The sequence below is a fragment of the Mesitornis unicolor genome, unplaced genomic scaffold (assembly GCF_000695765.1).
Source record: "Mesitornis unicolor isolate BGI_N332 unplaced genomic scaffold, ASM69576v1 scaffold35907, whole genome shotgun sequence".
In the NCBI taxonomy this organism is placed as follows: domain Eukaryota; kingdom Metazoa; phylum Chordata; class Aves; order Mesitornithiformes; family Mesitornithidae; genus Mesitornis; species Mesitornis unicolor.
The window spans coordinates 1-24,785 of NW_010194992.1; the positions used below are offsets into that span (position 1 = coordinate 1).

At 37.5% G+C, this 24,785-nt stretch overlaps 1 protein-coding gene across 1 annotated transcript in view; it reads left to right on the top strand.

The window, feature by feature from the left end:
* Positions 1–4: 4 nt before the first annotated feature.
* DZIP1 (DAZ interacting zinc finger protein 1) overlaps positions 5–24,785 on the top strand; it is a gene marked incomplete at both ends in the record, with an annotated part of 27,044 nt that continues 2,263 nt past the window's right edge. Inside the window, 10 exons of the mRNA XM_010187977.1 lie at positions 5–349; positions 3,722–3,806; positions 4,918–5,042; positions 7,502–7,663; positions 8,335–8,472; positions 9,712–9,774; positions 10,982–11,122; positions 13,546–13,594; positions 14,740–14,796; positions 24,572–24,717. Of these exons, the coding sequence (XP_010186279.1) occupies positions 5–349; positions 3,722–3,806; positions 4,918–5,042; positions 7,502–7,663; positions 8,335–8,472; positions 9,712–9,774; positions 10,982–11,122; positions 13,546–13,594; positions 14,740–14,796; positions 24,572–24,717 (1,311 nt within the window). The remainder of the gene's footprint in view (positions 350–3,721; positions 3,807–4,917; positions 5,043–7,501; positions 7,664–8,334; positions 8,473–9,711; positions 9,775–10,981; positions 11,123–13,545; positions 13,595–14,739; positions 14,797–24,571; positions 24,718–24,785) is intronic.

The window sequence follows — 24,785 nt, forward strand, 5'->3', positions numbered from 1 at the left end:
GGGGGACGTGGCGGCCTTGCAGGAGCACCTGGAGCACGTCACCTTCTGCAGCGCTGAGCGGGAGTGCTGCCCCCACTGCCAGGGCCCCGCCGACCCGCTGCTGCTGAAGCTGCTGCGACTGGCCCAGCTCTGCACCGAGTACCTGCTGCACTCGCAGGAGTACCTCAGCGCCCAGCTCGGCAACCTGGAGGAGGCCCTGCGGACAGCCCAGGCCCAGCGCGACCAGCTGGGCAAGGAGGTGGCTCAGCGCTTGCAGGAGATCAAGGGGCTCAAGGAGGAGTGCCGCCGAAGGAAGAAGATGATCAGTACCCAGCAGATGATGCTGGAGGCCCGAGCCAGCTATCACCAGGTGAGAGGAGAGGTCCTGGTGGCCCAGTTGCCCACACTTTGCTGGGTCTGAGACCACCAAGGGCAGGCGGCAGAGCAACCCCACTCTGCTAGGATGCAGTCGCTTGCTGGGTGAAAGGCTGGAGCTGCAGGTATCGGTGACCTTACAAAAAGGGAGTGCATTGCTTGCAGGTACTTTGCTAAATATCTGTCTTTTACAGATGTTTCTCTGTTATCAGAGACATTTGGGAGAGTGCTACATCACTTTAACAGATCTTCTTTTTACTAACAAGTGCTTTATGTTCTTGGATTTGCTCTTGATGCATCTGAAGTGTCAGATACACACACATACAAAACCTGTGATAAACATGTAACTGCTTTCTGTTGCTGTCTTTCCTTGTGTATCAACTACGTGGTCACAGGGCAAGTCCATCACAACTGGTGCTAAGCAGTAACCTACCTGTCTGTGAGTTATCACTTTCCTGCAGTAATGTTCTCCAGACACAAAGTTTCTGCTTGTATGTGACTCAGAAGTGACTCAAGCATGATGGTGAAGAGCACCAGTGAGACAGCTCATCCCTAACTCCGTGACAATCTGTTCCTTAAAGATCTTCCCTAAGAACCTTAGCGCAGTGCTGTTCTGACTCTCTGTGTCATTGCACTCTGTTTTTTTGGGAAGGGTTTTTGTGTTCTGGGTGTAATAGTTGGATTTAAATATTTTTTTGGCTTCAGCATTTTTCAGCAGGTTTCAGGAATGCAGAGTGCAGCTTAAAATGTAGTCTGAAGTCGAGAGAGTACATTGGACGCAGACTTGACATGATTTCAGGGTAGTTCTTTCTGTCTATACGTTTAAAGTTGTAGTTTTCTACCTTTTTTAAAAAATTACTGGGTTACTAGCAGTCTTGATTGTTGAAATTCTCCTTAATCATGGAGTAGTTGCACTACAGAAGCAATAAAAGTTTTCCTTTAGTATGTACAGTCTTATCCCACAATATAATACTAATTTCAGCAGGCTGGCAAAGATTAATTTCTTAAGACATCCGCTAAGTTGGCTTGAGTGTTTCTGTAAGGGAAAAGATACCGTATGCCCCAAGAGTAGAGTGATACATATGGTAGACTTCATGGGAACTTTGTCTCAATGTATCAGTCCGAAGGACAAGCTGCTGGTGTTGTATCATTTTAAAAAATCTTTATGTAACTTACAGAGCGGTTTGTCTGTCCTGCATTGCAAAAGAAAACTGATTGCATGAATAATTTTGTTTGGAAACTTACCTAATTCTCCTACTGTGATTGCCAGTTAAATATTACCAAGTTTTCCTGAAATATTTGTAGGATATGACTGTCTTGGTGAAAGCTGAGGAACATGGTAGTGATCTTGGCTCATCGTTAATCTTCTGTTCAGTGGCATTTACACTAAAGCAGAGATGGAAAGCTATTTCCCATTTTAGTTTAATTTCATATAAAGTAAATGTCTGCTCTCTGTCCTTTTTGTCTCTGTGTTAGTAAATTCTTGTCTCTGCAAGTTCCTTAGGCTCACCTGGGAAAGTGAGTTCAGGGAGTGGTGTTGAACAGTTCCTTCAGTGGTTTCAGGATTCTGAGTGTGAATGCCAGAGATAAATTAAGCTCTTCCTAGGGTTTGTAAATGCTGGGCAGCAGTGTGATCAGTAAACAACAACTGTCTATTATTTATCTGTGCCATCAACTCTGCTGATCTGCAGTGCCAGCTAATAAGGGTTTTGCTGGTGTTTCTGAGAGGGTAGTTCAGGTTTCAGTCCCTAAAGTCTTGGCTGTTAGCAAACAAGGCTGTAAATAGTTATTTGCCTGTTTGAGTGGAGGCACACTTTATATCTAATGAAACCATGCTTTAGAATTCAGATTTAATGCCTTTAATCCACCACCAATATACGTTCAACCTTGAAATACTACTATAAAATAGTACTGGTATTTACAAGTCATAAATTTAAGACTCATTCATCAATGCCTTCGTCTGAGTAATACGAATTTAATTTTAAATAATAATTTTTCACTTTTTGATACTTTGTACTGAAATCTTATATGCACATGCAGAATATGCATAAAACACACATTTTTTTTAACACGGTGTTACATAATTCAGAACCTAAATATTCCCTGTGCTAATGCTGTCTCCTGCGGTAAGAGCTTTCTTTCACTACCAGCAAGTCAAACTGACAGGAAGTTTGTGCTTGAATGGATAACATTATTTCACAGCCAATTTCATTCTGTAAATCGTGTGCAATCTGTTACACTGTGAGCTCCCTCTTGGTTGGCAGCAGTGCTTTGCTGCCATGCTATATCTCTTTACTTTGGTTTTATGTTAGTGCTTTTCACATTTGTCCAACAAAATTTGTCTTAATAATTCATGGCTTCAGTGTTTGCTGAAATGTATTTATATTTAATATGCCTACCTGAATATCAGTGGCAGTGTTTTAAATATTAGATGAAATCTGGGAATTTGATTATGATGACAAGGTCTTGAATCTGTTAAGTCAATCTCTCACAGTCATATCTCACTGATGAGGAAAAAACACTCGGATGAGTATTTGTGGTTTGCTAAAAAAGAAGAAAGAGATAACAAGCAACCCTACCTAAAGCAATTAGGCACTTTGATTCACAGTCTTATCAGTATGTTGCAAAATCTGTAGATGTAGCTTCTGACCTTAATATTCTGAACATTAGTGAAATGTGTATAAAAAAAATCTTTTAAAATTGGTAGGATCCAAATTATAGGAGAAATATTTTAAACAGCTCCTGCCTCAGAAAGGTACTTAATATACATATGTACCTTTCCTTGCAAAATTGTATGTTGTTACCTTATTTTGGTTAAAATGTCTAACATTTTTACATATCTCTGGTCTTTCTAGTATTGTCATCTTTAAACCCACTTATGTATAGTCAAACTCATCTTCTTTGCTTTTTCTCCTCACTGTATGGTCCTGTCTTTTGCTGTGATACAAGAGTCTTAGAATACCTTAGCTGCTGGTTGGCTGGAGTCAGTGTGTGTTTTGCTGAATAGTGTTGTATCAGTATTTCCTTATACTTCTCTGCCTATTTATAATTATCTATTGTTTGTATCTGAATTTCAACTTACTTGGCCAGAGTCTTTTTTGTTCAGTGTGTACAGTGCCTAGCACAATGCAATTCTTGTCCGTGACCATCACTGAGAGACATTACATAACACAAATATATTAATAACTGTACAGAAATCTGGTACCGAGAGACTTTTAGTCATTATTACTGTGAAATGGAACTCATTCACGTTGCCTGCTTTTGACATATGGCCAAAATGTAATAACCTGTTAAAAACCTTAACCGCTATACTTAACAAACAGATATTCCTAATAATAACAAAAATATTTGTATCTGTTTTTTGTAGTGTCAGTTTTGTGAAAAGGCTTTTATGAACTATTCCTTTTTACAAAGTCACATGCAAAGGCGTCATCCAGAGGAATCTCAGATTGGTATGTACTTCAATGTTATAAAAAAAGTGAGATAAATAGTATAGAAAAGTGTAAATATAGTGAGAGTGTGCAGTCCATGATTCTGTGTAACTGGGAAGAATGATTTTGTGTGAATTTGTGTGAATGCAAGGAACACTGACTGACAAAATATATTTATGGGACGACATGTTTCTGTCTCTGGAAAATAATTAACAAAAACTGCTAGTATTCTCACGGAATACTTTAGTCAGTAAGAGATTTCAGAGCACAGTTTCTCTTTAGGCATGCGAACATTTGGGAGAAGAAACAGGGAAGAATCGAGCGAGGTCTGAACTGTAGCTTATCGGGCAAGTAAAACAGCAGGAACAGTGAGAGGAGTCTGACTAAGCATCTGAGGAAGCATTAATATATTAGAAGAAGAAAGAAGCTCTTGTGCACTTTACATATGATAGAAAGATGGTGGAAGATACTGCAAAAACAGTAGAACTAATTATCATATGAGGAATTAGTCTGAGGGACTAATCTATATGAGGGAAATACTCCATGCAGTTATTTCTGAAATAATATTCCGTGATGTGCTCAGATTCCCAGGCGATGGGAAAATCCTAGTAAATCTTTGGTAATTGATGAAATGTTTCAAGATTAAAGATTGGTGTAGTTATTGCATATTTTAACATGTTTTTTTACAGTGACATCCGTCTGACACATTCCAGATAAAAAATGAGTTATATTCCAAAATAGACTCCTTACCAAAGTTAGAATAAATTAAACCTAACAGAAATGAGTCATTTCAGTTCACTTTGTCATTCATACTTTTGTTTTTGAGCCTGTGTTGCTTAGATTCCTTTGAAATTAGGTTGTATAATACTTTTTCTTGTAAGTATTTCATAAACTATTTCACATGTCAGTAATATCAGTATTTTTCAGCCTTTGGGGATAGTGTTATCAGTCCAGAGAACATATGTATTTAAAAGCATCTTCAGACAATTATGGTAGTGGGAGGGGAAATGATCTATGAGAGTCACACTTCATGAAGATGTTACTAAAATGCTATAGAAACACGTTTGCAGCAAGTATCACATTTCCAGAAGTTACAACAAACATTTTTTAGATCTGTGTTTCTTTTAAGCAGAGCAGAAGAGGAAAGCAAAGACAGACAAACTGCAGGAGGAGATTGATAAACTGAAGGAGCAGTTGCAGCTCACCAAGTCGCAGTTAGAGGCTGAACAACAGGCTAATGTGGTCCGGTTTTCTAAGGTAATATACACTAAATAATATGAACATCTCAAAAGAATTGGTACTTTGAGCTGTGTTCACTCTTTTTGTAGCTGGAACAGAACAAAAGTGTATCTGCAGCTTGTGTGCATGACAGCAATGGTACTTAGGCCTTGCCACCTCTAATTTTGAACATCTGCTTTCTCCTTACTTTTGTTTTAGATATACTTTAAATGAATACTTAAGACAACACTTCTGTTAGCACTTGCCAGTTCATAAGATAAGTGAGGCCTGTTATTGAAGCAGATAAAATTGCCTTGCTGTGTTGAAATAGAAACTATTTTTAATATTATGATATTTTGTGATGATTAAACGTTTCTTATATGTGACTATGATTTTATATGTGACTTTATATACTCAGTAAGATTTATTCTTTGCTGTGAAGAACTTACTACTGTCTAACAGAGGTGTAAAGCAGTCAAGGAAGAGAGATTAAGAAGAACCAAAGCAATCTACACCTTGAGTGTTGGTCTTTAAATGCTTAGAATTTCATTGACCAGACAGCCAAAGCAGAAAGTAATCTTAGCTACTGCTGTGTGAATAAAATACTAAACCAGAATGATCTAAAAGCAGTAATTACCTGTTCATAATCCCTTGCGAGGCTTTATTTAGGATGATATTGAGTCTTGTGGTAATACTTACTAGCTCATCAAGAGAAAAAGAATCTCTTAAGTTATCTGGTCCTGGTTTGTTTGGGGTTTTTTTAAAGCTTGATAATTTCAGATTATCTCACAGTTTTCATTTTTGTTTAGGTAAATGCAATCATAATTTGCTATCGAAATAGGGATGGGATTTTTTTTTTTAAGGAGGGGTGCTTTTTGATTCACTAAGGAGCAAATTCTTGGCATAAGAGACAAGATACTTCTAATGGTTCATTTAGGTGTTGATCTTGGTATTACGGTTTGGTTATCATGTTGAAAAGCAGGCTTTTGTGGTTGTTAACATAACCTGTGACAGCCTTCTCTTAACATATCACCCAGTATTCGGAACTACTTAGCAGAGTTTGAGGACCTTCAAACATAAAACCAACATTGCTGTATTGTTGTTAGTTGTTAATGCCTGGGGGTTTTTTTTTATTTTCAAAAGTAACTGGATGACCAAATAAAGTGCATGGCTAGATTTTCCTGTAGGAGTGCAAACAGGGTCAGAATAATGATCCTTGGCCCTATGTGAACATCTGCTAAGTATTCTACTCATTCATTCTGTGCCTCACTTTTGAGAGGTATATCGATAACATATTTCTCTTGCCCCTGAAGCACAGACTTTTTTTGGTGCCTTAGGGGCCTGTTTTGAAGTCACTTCTCTTAGCTGGGACTCCTGACTACAAGGGAACTGCCTGAAATGTCCTGAAGCTACGGTCTGCAGTGTTACACAACAAGAAGCTTTCAAAGCTTCTGTTTTGTTTTTTTTAATGGGATGTCAGGAAAGGTAGAAATGTGAAGTGTGACTGGTTGCAGTTTGTCTGCCATGACTGGCATCCACGATCAATTTAGGTATTGTTACATTGATTGAAAGGAGAACCATTACTGGAGGGAATTTGGATACGCTGCCAGTTCTTGGTCCCTCCTGCTCCTTTGAGGTGGAAGGCTACAGAAGATCCTGTTCTTCATAAGTGTACAACGATCACTTGTTATAGTTAGTTGGAAAACAAAGTCAGAGTCAATGCTGTAATGGAAAGATGTAGAGGTTGCCTAAAAAGTGTGTATATTCTGGACAGTGAAATGCGGGACTTTGAACAAGTTGAGGACTATACAAAAATGAGTGGCTAGGTAATGGAATGGTAAAAGTAATTTAACAGAAAGTGGGGTAAATGTATATGGGGAAAAAATAATTCTGACTTCATCTACAAAATGATGGCTTCTGAGCTGAGTGTTATTACTGAAGGGCAAGATCTTAAGGTTGTAGTACATAGTTCCAGGGAAATGTCAGCTCAGTGGTTAGTAGCAGCCAGCAAAGGAAATCAAATATTACAAATTATTCTGAAAAATGACTGTGCGAGCCACAGGCTAAGTACTGTGTGTAGGTCTAGTCCCTTCATCTCAAAAAGGATATGATAGAATTACAAAAGTGATGGAGAAGGGCTATAGGGATGATCAGTCTGTATTTGGAGTAACTGAGAGTTGTCAGTCTGAAAAAGAGACAAAAGCTTGGTGGGGATGAAGGGTTGAGATACTGATGTCCATGAATCCACGAGTTACATAGAGTGAATAGGTATCAATCATTCACTTTATTCTCCAGTTCAGGAACAAAAGTGTACTTGTTTGGCTAGCAAAATGTATAGTTTGCTACCCCAGAATTCTTCAGAAACTGATGGTTTTTCATGTTTTTTGATGTTGCATTATTGCCCATTGAAAGTGACTGCTTCCCACACACAGTTTGGGTGCTTGAATTAGTATTGCATTTGGAGAAAATAACAAATAATGCTTGAAAAATAATTTCAGGAATGTGAACAGCAAAAATCAAAAGAAGAGGAAATTCTACAGTCATTTCATAAATGGAAAGAGGAGGAAAAAGATAAGTTGGCTGATGAAATAGAAAAAGTTAAAGCAATGTTTATGAAAGAGCTAAAGGAGTTGTCTTCAAGAAATTCAGCACTAGAAAATGTAAGTGATTTAAATTTTCCGACATTTAAAGGCATGAATCCCTTCCAGGAAATGGTAGTGAACGTATTTGAAATATGATGCAGTTATCTTTGAGGTCTTACAAAACTTTAAAAATAATGGTTGAATGATAGCCATAATTGTATCTTTGTATACTGGTATTTTATTAACATAATTTCAGATCTTTTTTTTAATAGCATTGTTTTGGATGAATTAATTATGGCTTCAGCAGCTATGTCAGTTTTTTCTTACTCCTCAACTTCTGAGTGCCTGTTTACAGATTAGTAGATACTGTTATTATTGCTGTCTGTTAGGTAACCTTATATTAATATTCTTATGACTGGCATGGAGGAGACTAACCTCTTCATTATAGTCCTGGCAGCCAAACTGCATGTGTTTTCCATACATGCTTTGGACACGCTTTCCAGAGTTTTGACTGGAAAGAGAATTGTAACACTATAGGTGGGTCAGAAAACAATATTCTACTGTATGATATGATATATGATATATGATATATGATATATGATATATGATATATGATATATGATGTGAGAAGTATCTGATGCAATCTTGGTGGAGCTCTGTTTAAAATAAGTTGTGTATTAAATGCCAGTTTTATAAAACAAAATCTGTCTACACAATCAGGTCTTAATTTCCCCCCACACACTTTTTAGCAACTGTTAGAATTACGGAAGTCCAATATGCAACAAAAATCCAATTTAGGGACACTGAAAGACAGCGAAGAATTTACAGAAGAGAAACCTCAGAGTCCTCAGGATTATCACAACGTGGTTAAACTTCTTGAAAAACAGGTAACACTGTACCTTAATGTATTGCCTTTGTGTTCTTTTCAATTTTGTACTCTCTGAGTTGGGTTTTAAATCCGTAAGTAAAATTCTCATCCTTTGCAATGTCTAAAATAACTGTTTTTTAAAAAAATACTACCATTTAGTGCAACTGTTATTTTTTAACTGATATTCTTTATTATTAAATATATCTACCTTTACCAAGTATCATTGCAGTTCAATTCCAGAAGGCTCTAATAAGCAATTTATGTCTGCTGATCTATGAGGCCACTTATGGAAAAACTGGAATATTCCATTTTCCAAGATGAAGAAAGCAAACGTTAAGAAACTTTCTGACAGAGTCTATCAACCTGTGGCTTTTGAGGCATATGAAGGATTTGAGCTTGTGAGGTGCAACCTCTGTACCAGGTCTTGGTACATCTGACCAGCACACATGCTGGTGCCAGTGCATATCTGTTGGACAACCCAAAGTTCCACTTATAGGAAAGACTGAGCTAGGGAGGGACACTGTGGCCATGGTCAGTGCATTGCTCTGAGACTCACCTGCATGTCTGGTTTATTCCTATTTAAAGAAAAAAGAATAGTTATGAGGCCTTTGGAAATACCCACAAACCTTTTAACTCTTCTTTTTTTTTTGCTCTTTGAGACACATATTTTGTATTTCATGTTTCTTGGGATGTGAAGTTCTTTGTATACTGCTGGTATCATCCAGAAGTTTGGTTACTGCTGGTCTAAGATGTGGAAAACTTCATGAGTTTCACTTTGGGTTTTTTATTTTTTAGAAAATTAGGTTCACTCAAACTCATACATTAATATTGATCTTTACCGTCATTATGCAAAATACACTGTTGATGAGTGTTTGAAATCTCATTTTTTTGGAGAGGAACCCTGCTTTTACTACTCTTATTGTTAATACACAGAAATGTATCAAAATACTTGTGTATTTCTCGCTCACAGTCACTATATATACAAATCAAGGAGCAAATATGTAGTTTCTAGAGTGACTGGTAAGAAAACCACGCTTGGCTGTATAAAGCATGCTGATGACTGTTCTAGGTCTTAAACATGGGGTTACTCAAGTTTCATATAATAATCTTTTCAGTATTTATGCTTTATTTAGAAAAATTAAAGCTGCATATATCAAACTAAATGTTAATGTGTTATTAACAGGAAATAAAGCTGCATATGTCAAAATAAATGTTAATGTGTTATTAACAGGAATTAATGTTGATTTCCTCCATGCAGGAGAGTAAGTGGTCGTCTAGAATACAAGCCCTTCATCATGACCATGAGACAGAAAAGTCCATGGTAAGTGACACAGCAAACCACTTAATCTAAAAGGAGACTTTTTTTCTTATTTTCTTACCTTTCAGTAGTTCTTGATATGCTATAATACGTCTGCTGTTTTAGAGAGTCTAGATCTCAAGACTTTATAAGAGTGTGTCCTCTTGGATGTATTTATTATCTCTGTATTTCTGTCATGCTAGGATCTTAAAGTTACAGCCAAAGTTGAAATGAAATTTTTCTGACAGACACCTGAAACTGTGTCTCTGGTTTGCAGAACTCAGAACTAATTCTGTGAGCACTGTATTATACAGTGTTTTCTTCGTTACATGGTTATGGTGGATAGTTGAGCTATAACTTGAAAACATGTAGCTTTCATCTGCCTTGTGCTTTCTGCTACCATGGACCTATAGCATATGTCTCAATCTTTTTTCTTTTTTCTATCACTTCTCTGCTGCTTTTTCTGTTGCAGCTTTCTAATGCAGAATCCGTTCAGCTTTTCCAGGAAAAAACACCGTGGCATTTTATTTTGCATCAGTTTATATATTTTACTGTACAAAGCTTTATTCCTCAGATTTTTTTTATGTCTGCATTTCTTTTTAATCTCTTTCCTGCTTTGTTTCTCTTGCTTCTTTTTCTTCCATTTTCCTTTCATCTGCGTGACCATGTAAGAACTAAGCAGATCATAGTGGTCTGACCAATGCTTCTCCTCCTCTGGCAAGAAAGCAGTGAGGAGGAACCATGGAACATTCCCCAAAAAGTTAATGATACACCCACATACAATGCAAGAATAGAATAAGGGAGGAGTAATGTAAGTATTACTTTTGAGATGGTGCACCTAAAATACTGTTCCCTTTCTTCTACATTCAGAGCTAATGTATTAGGTTTATCATGCAAATTCATATCTCATTTCCTTAAAATACCATTGTTTGACACTATTTATAGCCAAAACATTTTTATACACTATATGTTTTTTTCTACAACCTTATTTTTAGGCAGCCTCAGCAGTGTGTTTGTATGTTCCTTTCTTTCGAGATTTACGTACTTGTGTAAATAAAAGTGATCCCGACAACTGTTTGTAATATAGGCAAGTCCCAATGAAACCACTGGAGACATTATGTTTTTGCTGGGAAAAAATGTTAAAATATTTATGCACGACACTTGTTTGTTTAGACTTCATAGCATTAAAGTATTTTATAGAGTATTAATATGAAGTTACTTTGCTTTCTAGCTACTGTCACAGATTGAGAAGCTTAAATCATCAGTGAGAGAAGACTTGAATAAAAATAGCACCTTTTACAAAAGGAGGATAGAAGAATTGGGGCAGAGGCTCCAGGAGCAGAATGATCTGATTATCACTCAGAAGAAACAGGTCTGTTTTCTGAAGGACTCTTATGTTTCAGAGAGCATTAGACAGAGATAAACATTTTACTAGCATTTGGTCTTTGATGTATCTCTAGTTCTATAGTTAATATTCCAAATTTTTAGTAGCGTTGCTATAGTATTTTGGTTACGCTTTGAAAATTATGTTGATAAATAAGAATAGATCTGGAATGTAAACTAAGAATTTAAACACAATTTAGAAGGAAAGGATTAATAAACCAAATGTTTTAAATAAGTTTAACACAAAGTTTAGCAAAAGTTAAAAGATTACTAGGTTGCAGTCACCAAAGACCTCTACAGATGAAAAAAATTCTCATAGTGAACAGGATCTAATCTGCCACAAAATAATCATAATGAAATCTAGTGTGAAATTTGAAATTACATGACTTCTCACACTAAAAATAAAGTATCTGATTTACCACTGTGAGAATAATTAAATTATTAATGTATGAAATTCAAAAAGAGCACATGCTGGATTGTCTACCTGGGATGGCATAATCCTTGTTATAGGTGCAAATTGAGGGATGAGAGGCTGGAAAGGAGCCCCATTGAGAGAGATGTGGGGGGTTGGTGAGTTGAGTTATGAGTCAGTAGTGTGCCCTGGCAGCCAAAAGGGCCAATTGTGTCGTGGGGTGCGTGAAGCACAGCATAGCTAGCCAGTCGAGAGAGGTGAGTGTTGCCGTCTACACTGCAGTGGCGTGGCCCCACCTCGAGTGCTGTGTGGAGTTTTGAGCACCTCAGTACAAGGAGGACGTCAGACTATTAAAGAGTGTGTCCAGAGGAGGGCAACCAAGATGGTGAAAAGCCTTGAGGGTAAGACTTAGGAGGAACAGCTGAGGTCACTTGGCTTGTTCAGCTTGGAGAAGAGACAGCTGAGGAGGAACTTCATCACAGGCTACAACTTCCTCAAGGGAGACAGTGGAGGAGGTGGTGCTGATCTCCTCTTGTGACCAGCGACAGGATATGAGGAAACGGAGTGAAGCTGCATCAGAGGAAATTCAGGTTGGACATTAGGAAAAGACTCTTCACCAAGAGGGTGGTTGGTCACTGGAACAGGCTCCCCAGGGAAGTGGTCACGACACCAAGGCTGTCAGAGCTCAAGGAGATGATGCTTTTAGTCATATGGTTTAGTTTTAGGTGGTCCTGTGAGGAGCAGGGAGTTGGACGCAGTGATCCTTATCGATCCCTTCAACTTGAGATATTCTATGATTCTATGAAATTACTTGTTTGGAAATGAGTTGTCTTTTCTTAAAAATACACTTTTGTTTAAACATAACTATAGATCTTTTGAGGTGATTGGTGAGTGAAGATCTGGATAGTCTGGCATTTAGACTACGGCATGATTATGCAGTCCTTACAATCTTTTCCTCTATTTGATGATGCATTCTTTACAAATCACCATCTGATTTTACACATTTTTCTTGAGATTAGTGTCAAGCCTATACTTAAATACTTTAAGAATTGGAAAAACAAATAATAGCTTGTACATCTACACCTTAATAAATTTGATACCTGGAGCAATAGAGGACTTAATCCTAGACAAATTGCTTGCAGTAAAGTGACCTTTTAAAACAAATCAGTATGACTACAGATGTCAAATAGGTTCAGAGGGATCTGAGGTTTGTGAAGTACAGCTGTGAAGATCGACATTCTCAATACCTGGAAACTGGAAAGGCTTGAGAAATGGCTGACACTTTTGTAGCATGCAAATTGAATGGACAATGAATTATGGCACTACTGACTATAACCAAAATGATAAATAAAACAGAACCAGGGTCCGGTCTCTTGTGCCAGCTCCAGCTGACCTTGACTGTGTGTCTGAATGGTTTGGGTTTAGCTTCTGTTTTGGGAACTGCAGTGCAGAGCATTGTTTTAATGATACAGGATTCAGTTTCCTATTTTCTTTAGATTGAATTACAGCCAGCTTGTTTCCTCTATGATCTCAGTTTTGTTCAGTGCATGTCTTGGGTGTCAAATAGACGAAAGTGTAGAGCAGATAGGAGAACTATTCATGCATTTAAAATCAATGTGTAATTAAGTGTTTTCCTGGAGTGGCTTGCAAAATTAAACCTGAATTGCTGATGCAGAAACTATTAAACTCTTTAAGTGCTGAAGTGGCCCGTAAGCCCACTCTCATTTCACTTGGTAGCTTGTAATAACAGGGTGTACAAAGCATGAATTCACATAAGACAACAAGCAAATAAGTCTATAGCATTCATTAAGCATGAAAGACGTATACATTAGGCAGAAGAATAGACTTCCACAAAAGTAGTATTTTTCTCCCCAAATTGTAAATAATAATTTTTGTTACAGAAGCCTACTGAAAATAGGTATTTTGTACTAAATGTGCATTTCTGGAGATTGATCATTTGTATTTGTAACTATTCAGATATCTCTCTTTTTTTCTTTTAGATAAAAGAATTGTCCACAAGGTCAGTTGCAAGCATTAAGCAATATGATGGTATGTACAAACTGTAAGAAAAAGCAAATTTTGTTTCTGATTTCAGCAGCTTGGCTGAAACAAATGTTACAGTTTGTTAAAAAATGTAGATAACGACCTTACTAACTAAATACTGAAATCAAATCAGTATTGGCAATTTATTTGTGTTTCACAGAGTGCTGTGATTTTCAAAGTTCATGTTTTGCAGCTGTAAGGACTTCTAATGTACAAAGTTGATTGCTTGAGTAATGAAGAGATGTGAAATACAGCAACTCTATTTTGTATTACGTAAACAAATCTTGGTTTTGCTGTGTGTAGTGTACTTTTAATTGCTTTTCATACTTGACTGTCTTAAGACTACAGAACTGACAAAAGGCAAAATACTGAGAGTAGATAAAATTGATTAATTTATCAGTTAAGATATGGATGTTCAAAGAATTTCAGAATTTTTAAAATTCTAATCCCAGTTTGGAAGCCAACTTTATTTATTAGCAGGAAATTGGCTTGAGCTGAATCTAACAGCAGGGAGTAGCTTAGTTTGAGGAGAGCACAGTAATAGTGTGGCTGTGTGGCTTCTCATCTGGATCTAGTCATGCTCAGTGACACTGAAACACAGGCAAGTAGAAAACCATGGCACATGATTGAATTTACTCCTGGCCCCCAAGCTGATATGAGAATGTACAACTGAAGTGATAATTGACTCCAAGACTATGTTCTGTATATTACATGGGTAGGGTTTGCACTAAATGATACAAAGTGTGGATGCAGCACATCCTCTTTGGGAGATACAAGTGTTGGTCAGGCTGGGCTTGACTAAGTAGCATTGGGCCAAAGCTTCGTCTTTGGGACACTAAGACTACATACTGATGTGACCAGAGATATGGTCTGACTAATGCAGGTTCATGTTACAGTGCAGTGACTATTTACTAGTTTCTTGTTCTTGTTCTACAAGTATAAAAATGTTAAGTGTATCTAGAGATCTACTTTTGTCCTGTAAAGGACCAATTTTTACTTTGTAAACTAGCTGGGTTCCCCCTCCCCATTAAAGCCCAAATTTGCGTGATTTATAAATATGATTAAATATTTCTATATTTATGAATCTGTATATGTCTGTTACTGCTTACTATAGTACACTTACATTATGTTTTACTTCTGTGCTATTTTAGTGAACACTACTGTAGAGCATCTTGAAGAATCTAAACCAAGTCAACCAGTGATGCATGGTAAGTTTTTTTGATAGGTCCAGATCCAGTATTTGCAAATCTAGCACTTCATCTTCTCAAATGTGCTGTTTGTCAGATCATAGCTATATGAATAGTTATATTGAAAGAATGTCATTTTAATTGCTTTGCTGTATGTCAGCATTGAGAATTCCTATGAAGCAATTGTAAAGTAGTACTATTGAAAAGAATAAATTTAAAAAATATTTGGGAATATTTCCCAGCGCACGTATAGTATTGGAGCACTTCAAGGTAAATGAAACAAACTGAGGAATTAAAATTGTATTTCTCCTAGGAAATGTTACTATTTTCTGGTGTATGCACATACTGGATAAGTATATGCCTATACTGAAATTGGCATAGAGAAAAATGTGGAGATGTTTGTAAGTCTTGAAATGTATTTTTCATGTGACTTCAAATGTCAAGGAGGAAAAATGTAGAAGACATAATCAAAATAGACTTTCATCCCATCTAGATAGTTCTTTTGGAGTTTATCTGTAGTTACATGTAGATAATTTAGTCATTTTAACCTGTGGTGGTGTGATATTGTTTAGTAGCGGGGGAAAGTGATGAAATTCCATTTTTACTGTGTGGTGCTTTGTAAAAATAGTTTGCACTTTTTTCTCAGTATGCAAAGTAATGGAGAGTATTGTTACCATACCAATATTCTGTGATCATTTAGTTCTTTACTTTCATTTCTACTAAAAAAGTAATAGGAAGAATGAACTTTGTGCAAGTAAAATGCTTAAATCTTAAAACTAGTTTATTATTTGAATTGTTGAACTATAATTAAATAATGATTTTTAAATTTATATTTATCTTAGTTTTAAAACTTGTCAAGGGGAGAGGAAATGGGATTTGTCTAAGAAAAATGTACAGAATTTTTCTTTTTCAACAAATACAAAAAATTCTGAAAAGGCCTATGGAGAGGAGCAGTAATATACAACTGAAGCTTCAGATAACTTGATGAGGAATGAAAAACTTAAATACGAAGTGTTGATTTCAAGATGTTTGTTGTGTCAAGAATGATTAAACTAAGGAAAATATATATTCATTATATGGTAGAATTGTTCGATTAATACAGAGATTTGTTACTAACCTATGCAAGATGGCTGTTCATTGCTAGAAGCTTTTTAAGTGAAACTATGAATGAAATGTTGTTGTGTGGAGAAGAGTAATAATATAGCTTATATATATATAAATAGGTTATAATATTGATAATATAGATTATTAATGATAGTATTTTAGATAATCCAATTATTTTTCATTCAAACCATCTTCATTGCACCACCATGTAGTGCTGGTTCTAGCTAAGACATCTTGGAGCAAGTAGCTTAGCTATTGCCCTGAATTTAAGAAACGAGTTTTGTGAAGATTGTTGCTGCTAAAAGCTTACACACCAAGCTTGTCAAGCATTGCCTTTGCAGTGCATTTACTTTCATTTGAGCTGAGGAGGAAAACGGTTCTGTGAATTGAATTTTCTGTACTCTGATTTCTTTCTGCTCCAAATATGAAGTCTGTGACACCTTATGAAACTTCTCAAGATAGAAAAGGCTGTTCCTGCCATTGATATACAAAAGATTCACTATCAGTTTATTATGAAACCTCAGAGAAGGTGTCTCCTTCAAATTCCTTTGCTGATGATTATTTATTTCTGCAGGTCTCTCTGTCTGTCCCCTTTCTTCCCTTCTGGATTTTTTTTAAACTTACCCTACCTATTTCTGGATGTAAAGGTTAGCAAAAATGATAGTGTCTTCCCCAAAATTTTCATGGCTCCTCAAGGGACTGACTTACTGAATTAAGACATCATGGCTGCATCTCGTGCCATTATGGGAAGCTTCTGTACACAAGTTTATTTAGCACAGAGCATCTCTGAAATCACAAAACTATAGTTTTCCTACCAAACAATTGCTTGCATATGAAATACATTCATTTTCTTTCCCTTTACACTGTTTGAAAGAAAATTAATTCTGGAAAAGGCTCTCTTATGTGAACTTAAGTACTCTTTCCAAAGTTGCTTGAAAGCTTTGCATCCTAAGATTAGTTCTGCACATCTTAAATCCGTGCTGTGAAAAAATATCTAAATTACAAATGAGGTATCTTAGGTGTAAAGTAGTTGATTTCTTGGGAATAGTCTCATAGTCTGCCGTGAGTGCTGTCCTGCCTGACCATTCTTCTCTCCATTTCTGAGCTAGCTGTAGGGTGTTGGGCAGATAAAACTTATTTTCAAAGATTACTTCAGTCTTACAAAAAGGCAATGGATTAATTAGGATTTTTTTAAAATCATGTTTTAAAATCAGACTTTGGCTCCTGTATTACTCTTGAAATGTTCAATATTTAATCTTTTTTTTAAGTCAGTAATACTAGGTGGAATTGAAGACAGTAGTTAAAAAGCAAAAATATAATTAGACTGCCTATTAAAACCTGTGACTCAGTCTTCAAACATGGTGTGGACTAAGGCCCAGCTGTCATTAGGGAGATAACTGAAGCATCTGAGGAAAATTTAGTCGTCCTAGCCAGTTAACAGAGAAAAGGGGCACTTTAAGAGTCTGGTTCAGCTGAACTAAGGTCTGAATTGCTCTTTCAAGTTGCCTGCAGTCTCTTTGTTGACTGCAGAAGTAGTCTGAGATGAGTAGGCACCTAACTTAAAGACTTCAGGTCAGTGTCAGAAATATATCATCTTTAAGAATATTGGTTGAAAATTAAGATTTAGGCTGCTTATGTGCAGTATATGGCTTCCCATTGATTAGTTAGAAGAGAAGTATATATTAAGTGCATTGATTAAAAGAAGACAGTCAAAATTACAGGTATCACAGATTGAGTCTGGCAGCTGTTTGGATATGAAACTTGAGTATAAATTAAAGGAGCAGTTATTGAATATAGCCACAGCTTACAACCCTTACATCTTTAAGAAGTGCAGTAACTTACAGCAAACAAATCTTACAGTTTACCTTTGTTTTTCCTATTGCAAGTGCAAAATGCTTGCTGTAGGTGATATTCCACTATAGATAATTGTAACAGTTCTGTTCAGGCTATAAGTACTATAAGATTTCATATTTCAGAGTAAATAGACAGGATTTTTTATTTAAATATTAGCTAAAAGACTGCTTTTCCAATAGTACTTGGGTTTTTTATAAACTACTAGATAAGAACAGGCACATAATATATGGTAGGCTTGAAATATACACAGCATGGATTCTTCATTATTGCTGAATATATTTTCCTATTCCATCTGCATAGAAATTGTCTCCAGATATTATATAAAGCAGATATTTAATGATTTGTCAAAGTGTGCCAGGCACATAATTCTTCAGTAGTATAATTATCCACTGAAGAGATTAAGGCAACCTCTCCTTTTGATACAGCTCATCTATCTCTTCACATATATTAGCTGGCAGAACAGATATTCTGGAAGATGTGGGATGACAGATACATCCTTGTGGAGGTCATCTTAAGGATGCTGGCCTTAACGATGGCTAGCATTAATAGGACTGGATTCAGGGCAGTGAGGTATGAATACGACCAGCCTGCATTAAGGTGGTGTTGGAAGCTGCCGTTCAGCTAAGTTCAAGCCTCAGGCTGTCAGGAACTGTCCTTCTGAGGGTAAAACTAGGGTTGGGCTTGGGACTGAGGCTGGCTGGTGCCCTACAGTGAGGATGTGTCTAGCAATTGCCACTGGGCTAGGTATAGGATTTAGCAATGGTGCTGCTTGGTTAGGGTCAGGTGTGGGAGTGCTGGAGAGGACCAAATGAAATAGGAGTTCAGGTGGTTCGTACTAGCAGCAGAAGGTGATTTATGGCAGGGTCTGCAAAGGGCTGGTATTACCGAGGGACATCTCATTATTGCTGAGCCAAGGTCTGACAGGGATCACTGAGTTTGGGTTAGGGTTAGGATTAGGCTTAGGCAGGCATTGACTGGCAAATGAGAGTTATGGTTAAGAAAGATCAGTTAAGCAAGGTAGCACCAGCAGAGCCTGAATGCATAGGTTTAAGTGTGAAGTTGAAATTTATCTCTATTTCATAGTCAAGAAAGGGGTGGAGATGAGAGCCAGGGTTCAAGTTGTGTTAATGAACAAAATATAATTCAGGTTGTGTCTGAACTGCAAGACTGATGTAATCTCCAGTTCTACCATTACTCTGGAAGTCCACAGCAGGCCATCTCAAGAGCCCAGCACGCCTCCTGCCTTGCTTCAGCCTCCTGGGATCCAGTTCCAGCAGGGCAAGGACACAGTTTAGGTGTTCATCTGGCATGAAATCAGAGAAGTGACTGAGAGCAAGTCATTTATCTCTAGGTGTGAGTCCAGAAGAGAAGATAGCAGTCTGTCTCGGGTAAACACTTGGGCTGTGATGGCTTAAGTCAGACTTAAATGATTCCTAAATACAGGCTCGCTAATCTTTAGATGCCGCTGATGTGCAGTAAGGTAAGAGCTGAGAGGTCTGATCAGACAGCCAGAAGAAGCACATCTCTGGTAAATATAAAGAGAGGGCTCCTTAGGAGGGTGATCACACCTGTCTATAAACCAGAGGAGTGGTGAACCAAGCTGCTTTTTCTTACATCGGATTCCAATGTGTTGTTTAATAAATATCTGTTAGAATAAGCACTTACGCTGGAGAAGTTGGTGTTTCCAGGTGGTGCATTCCCCAATGTTTAGCATTCAATCTCTGTCATCATGCAGTGAACAATATTACATGTAGCAAGTAATGTATGTTGGGTTTGCTCTTGCAACTACTCCTTTATTCATTTTATCTTCCTCTGTTTCTAGCATACTAAGAAAGAGAAGCCCGTACCTTTATGCCAGATCGGCAGACTATTTTCAGATCTGAGTTTCGAGGACTGGGCTTTTCCTGTTAAATTAAGTTACTTGACAAGAACTTGAGCAGAGATGAGTCAGCTCCTTTAAGCAGATTGCATTTGAGTAAAGTACAGGTAAAACAAGTATAGATTAAATCCAATTACACAGCAACTGGCTTAACGTCCAGTAGGCCCAGCCAAGAAACTTGGAGGCCTCAGTGTCTGTGCAGCTAAATTAAATCCCTGCAGAACATCTCTCATCTGTGCTTCTGGCTCTGTCCTCCAAATTGGGCTCATGCAGGTGTTTGGGAATGATTCCAAACTGTGCCTGAACGTGGCTTTGGAGAATGTTAGTTGGTGCAGGGCAAAAGTGTGCCAGGAACAGTTTTAGGAGTGCAGTAGTGTGGAGGATCATACTCCAGTGCCCGGGAATGCTCTGGCCACTGCTAAATTTTACAGCCTTAGAGACTGGAAAAACAGAAGCCTATTTGTCACTCAGTCTCTTAGAGTTTTGCTTTTAAGTGTTTCCATAAAATAGATTGACATTTGCATTTTGTTAGCATCTTGTGATGGTGCAAGAAGCATTTTTTAGAATTTCTTACTTAGTGCAAGTTATATGGGAGCAAATCTTAAGTCTTGGAACTGGTTCAGAAAAGTAAGTGAGAGGCTGAATATAATCCCAAGTATGGAAAGACTGGAGAGAGCAGCAGCCATACCCAAGCATTTGCAACACTGCTTTTAGTCCCCTTCGCATGGGGAATATTGGAAATGTGACAGTAAGTGACATTTAGGGTAAAATGAGCACTTGGAACTGATTACCCATCACAGTGCATCCATGTTTGTACCCCATTGTACGAGAAGTGCTGAAGAGTGGGCATCTTTACTGCAGCGTCACTTCTCTTCTGCCCATGCAGCGTCACAGTCATTTATAGTGACAAAGGTTTCTTCTGAAGACTGAGGTAAACATATGTTGGCCCAAAATACTGGCCAATAAATTGTTTTCTCCTATGCTGCCAGTAGTTGAATGCTAAAAGTAGAGTTGGCACATTTTTCTTTTTTTATCATAAACCTTAAAAGAAACTAAAATTCTAGTTTTCATGGAAATAAATTAATTTATGGAAGGTGAATATTAACAGTATAAAAACTTGCATTTTTATTAGTCTGACATACAAGCATTGTCATACATGTCATATATCTGAAGTCTATAAGTTATAAATAAACTGTACTCTGGCTGCATTTGTATAAGGCAAATTGTACCTGACAGCCTACAGAATGATAATTTCAATGTGGTTACGAAGCTGTTTTCATCAGAGAACATTTCAAGTTTTCTTTAAAGCACATGATAATACTGAATCTCACTATATTGAAGTGATTGAAGATTTTTTTTAATTTGTTTTATTGGACGTTATTATATATATATATATATAAAAAAATTTCTCTGTCTTGCAAGGACATAATAATTCTCAGAAATTATGACTTAGCATATGTTTTCCATATATTTTTGAGGATTTAATTGCCTTTTTCTTTTTTTCTTTTTGCTATTTCACTTGCCTTTTGCAACTTCTAATAGCAAATCGCACATAAACAATGTTTTAAAATAAATTTTAAATTTAAAATGCTTCTTATGAGAAATGAACGACAGTGACCTAGGTGACCTTGTCATTGTAGATACCTCAAAACATTCCACGTGCCCTGGGTGCCATTCTAGGAGGGCACAGGTTTTTCTGTAGTTGGGTGATGTGTCAGCCAGCCCTGTGCCGGTGACTTAAAGCTCTGATATATCTGAGGTGACACTAAACACCCATGTTTGGGCAACTGAATTGCTCCTGCAGTGACGATTGTATTAGGGTCTCCTCTACCAAAATGTTCCACCGAGGCAGTCATGTTGCATTGGGTTTGTGATTGTTAAGCAGGTTGTCAGCAGTTAGGAGAATTGACATCCGTGTGTTTTTTTGCCTGATTTTCCCACCCTGGACCTTGACCTTCTTCTGTGCTGCTTGTCTGGTGTTCCTGTTCTTCCTCGATATTAGAGCAGGCACCCTTGGTGCATATGCTGGAGCCCATAGAGGAGCTTTCAGAAGAGGAAAAAGGTAATGGTTGATTCAGCTCAACACATAGTGCCATGCGTTTCTTAAAAATAAAAATGTAAATATTATTTGCTACCTAGAATATTTCTCATTGTGTTTGAGTTTGCTTATGTGGTTTGGGTGGGGGACATTCCTTGTTTGTGCCAGTCTCCTGTTTGCTATTGGTGCTTGTAAATATGAATTATTTCCTTATGCAAATTAAATATTTTTATGAAAATCTGGCCCACTCTTTAAAGCAGACATATTCCATATGTCTAAAGGCACTTGAGCTAAGCAGAGCAAAACTGTTTGATGGGAAATACCTCACTGCTAGGAAATTTCTTGGTGTTGATGCTATTGCAGTGTATGCTCACTTCTTTTTCAAACTCTGTGTGAGAGGATAAAGAGTTGGAAGTTGGTGGTGGATGTTGAAGTTGCCTAACTTCATAGATGCTTCAAAGATACTTTTGCAGCTAATCTAAGTTAGGCCTACAGCTCCAGCCAGGCTTGTGCAGTTCTGAATGAAATTACGTATGTGATGTTGGCAGCTGTGCATCTGCTTCATCTGAGGAAAACTTGGAGAAGGCCACATTTACTGTGGCGGAAGAGAAAGCACTGGTCCATCCTGCATGGTGGTGTTCTCCTGAGAAGCCCAACAGCACTTTAGATGAAACACCAAATAGCTGAATAGCATAATAATCTGTACTGTGTGCAAAGATCAAAATCAGTCTTGAACCTTTCAGTCAGTGAGTTTAAATGTTGAAGGAATGATGCTGTTTTGAAAACAAAATTGATGTTTGAATATGTCTGTGTGTAAGTGAGAGGTTTCCCCAGGGAAAATCCAGTGACTCTGAACAACCTGAAGTAAAGACGAGCTCGCATTTTTGCCGTTCTTTCTGCTGCTTCTCTTGCTTGCCATATTCTCCCTTGATGGATTGTCTAAGATTCTTCTGCTGTGCCTAAAGGCATGGCCTGCAGTGCGAAAGAGAGAAAGAAAGAATGCAGTCTGAAAAGACAGACCAAGATAGTTTTGTTTTCGGTGACAGCCATGTGTACGGGGGAGAGAGAAAATTCCTGACTTGGCACAGTATTTCATTGGATTATGTAGGAGCTGAGACAGTGGACCAGACTTAAGGTCTCTTGTCTCCAAAATTGTTAAATCTAGTATTTAGGTAGTAATCTAGTATTTTTTTTAAAAAGCAAAATGAAATAAGAAAACAGTTTCTTAAGTAGTTGGCTCCGGCAAAAAGGATTTGACTTGAGTTAATTAGCAAGAATTAATATTGTCATTAATTAGGATAAGGCTGGATAGTCTTGTTACCCATTTTAGTATGTAGTAATTACGAATTTTAAAATTATTTTAGATGGATCTATTTTATTGAAAGGATTATCATCTGAAAGGGACAGAATTTTCAGAAGGCTCCTTGGAGCCTTCCGCTTTAAAATGTCTCATGTCTGGCTTTCTAGGAGGATTTCATACTGCATGATGCACCTTTTCCTGACTGGGGACAGTGTGATAGCCCTGTGTTTCCTCACTGACCAGTAGTTTGTCTCTTCTAGGAATCAGCTCTCCAGCCACATCACATTTAATTCCATCACTGCCAGGAACTGAGTTGTCCACACAGTTCCCAAAGGCATATAAGATTTCAGCCAGATTCTGTCCTCTTCAACACAGATCTCTCAGTATGGTAGCTGGACTCTTTTTCAGTGTCCATTACTTGTAGTTCTTTATAGGATCCATCGGAAGCCACTTCCTCCAAACAATCTGAATATCATTTGTGCATCTTGAGGCTTTTTTGTGTCTGTGGGCTGGCAAGTCAGTCTGCTGTGCTGTAAGGTATGCTGGAAAGAGACAAACTCCTGCCCAATATTTACCTTTTCTTTCAGGGTAATATTTGGTCTTTTCTTTTATTTCATGCTTTCCTGGGATATTGTATATCCTCTATGTGTACTTTACCAGCTTTGCTGACCACTGCCAGACAGAAGCAGCTACTGTGGTCCCACTGACCATTGGTTCACTTGGTCTAAGCAGCATTCAGTAAAACTTTGTCTTGCCAAAGGCACTTCATAGGCAGGTTCCAAATGGGTGTTTTGCTTCTTTACTCCCCTGCGTGACCCTATAATACTTCGGCCTAACCTAAATGTCAGCCTTTAATTTAGATGGAAGACTCTGTCTGGATGATTCTTTATTTCTTGCATAAGAGCTCCTGTCACTGCTGACTCTTACAGCAAGGGAAGGAGATAGAAACTCCTTTGTCTGCTTTTAAGTATGTGTGATGTCATAGACCCGCATAGAAGAAAATGTGACACTGGACTTTGTCCTTGAAAGACTTTTGTAGATAAACATTATCCGTCATGTGTTTTCTGGGAAACGGTCTGCCTCAGACTAGGGTTTTGTTTATGCCAAGACTTCTGAAAGTGTTACAACTTTCCAAATATTTGATCTCAGTAGGTGTTTTTATCGGAGAACCGTACCTTGTCTGAAGCTTTTCTTAAGAACAAGTTTATCGTATTCCTGTTCTAATTCCTGCTAGAGTTCAGCTTTGATTTTAAATACTACTTTTGGAGAACTATCAGAAGATAGTTTTTCTTTATCACGAATTTCTGAGTACAGCTCTAAAAGTAAAGACCTTTGTTGCTAAATAATCAGGCATATATCTTTACCATAATTCTGTAACAAGAAAAATAAAAAACACTTGTGATGGTAAGTACAAGGTGCTGAGGTAGGGCTTCCAAGTGAGCTGACTTTTGTAAGCTAACTCGAGATTTTAAAAAGAATACAACTCCATTTAGACAAAAAAGTGCACACGTTTGCCTGTGGTGTTTCTGAAAAATGCATGCTTCAGTGCAGTTTTTAATTGTCTCACGTACTGTGAATTTTTCAAATGTCTCATAAATACATTTTTCCATTCTTATTTCAGAAATTGAGAGAGGTGATCATAAAACAGGTAGAAGTAACCACTATTTGATAAATGCTTTGAAGACTGATCCTTCTTTGACTAAAGAAGTGCGAATTGTTTTGGAGCAAGCCCTGGAGGAGAAGCTGGAATCCTTGGGAATTAAAGCAGTAAGATTATTTTGAGTTATTTAAATGAGAAGTAATCTTTGTCCCACTTTTTTGCTATTCTCTTTCCC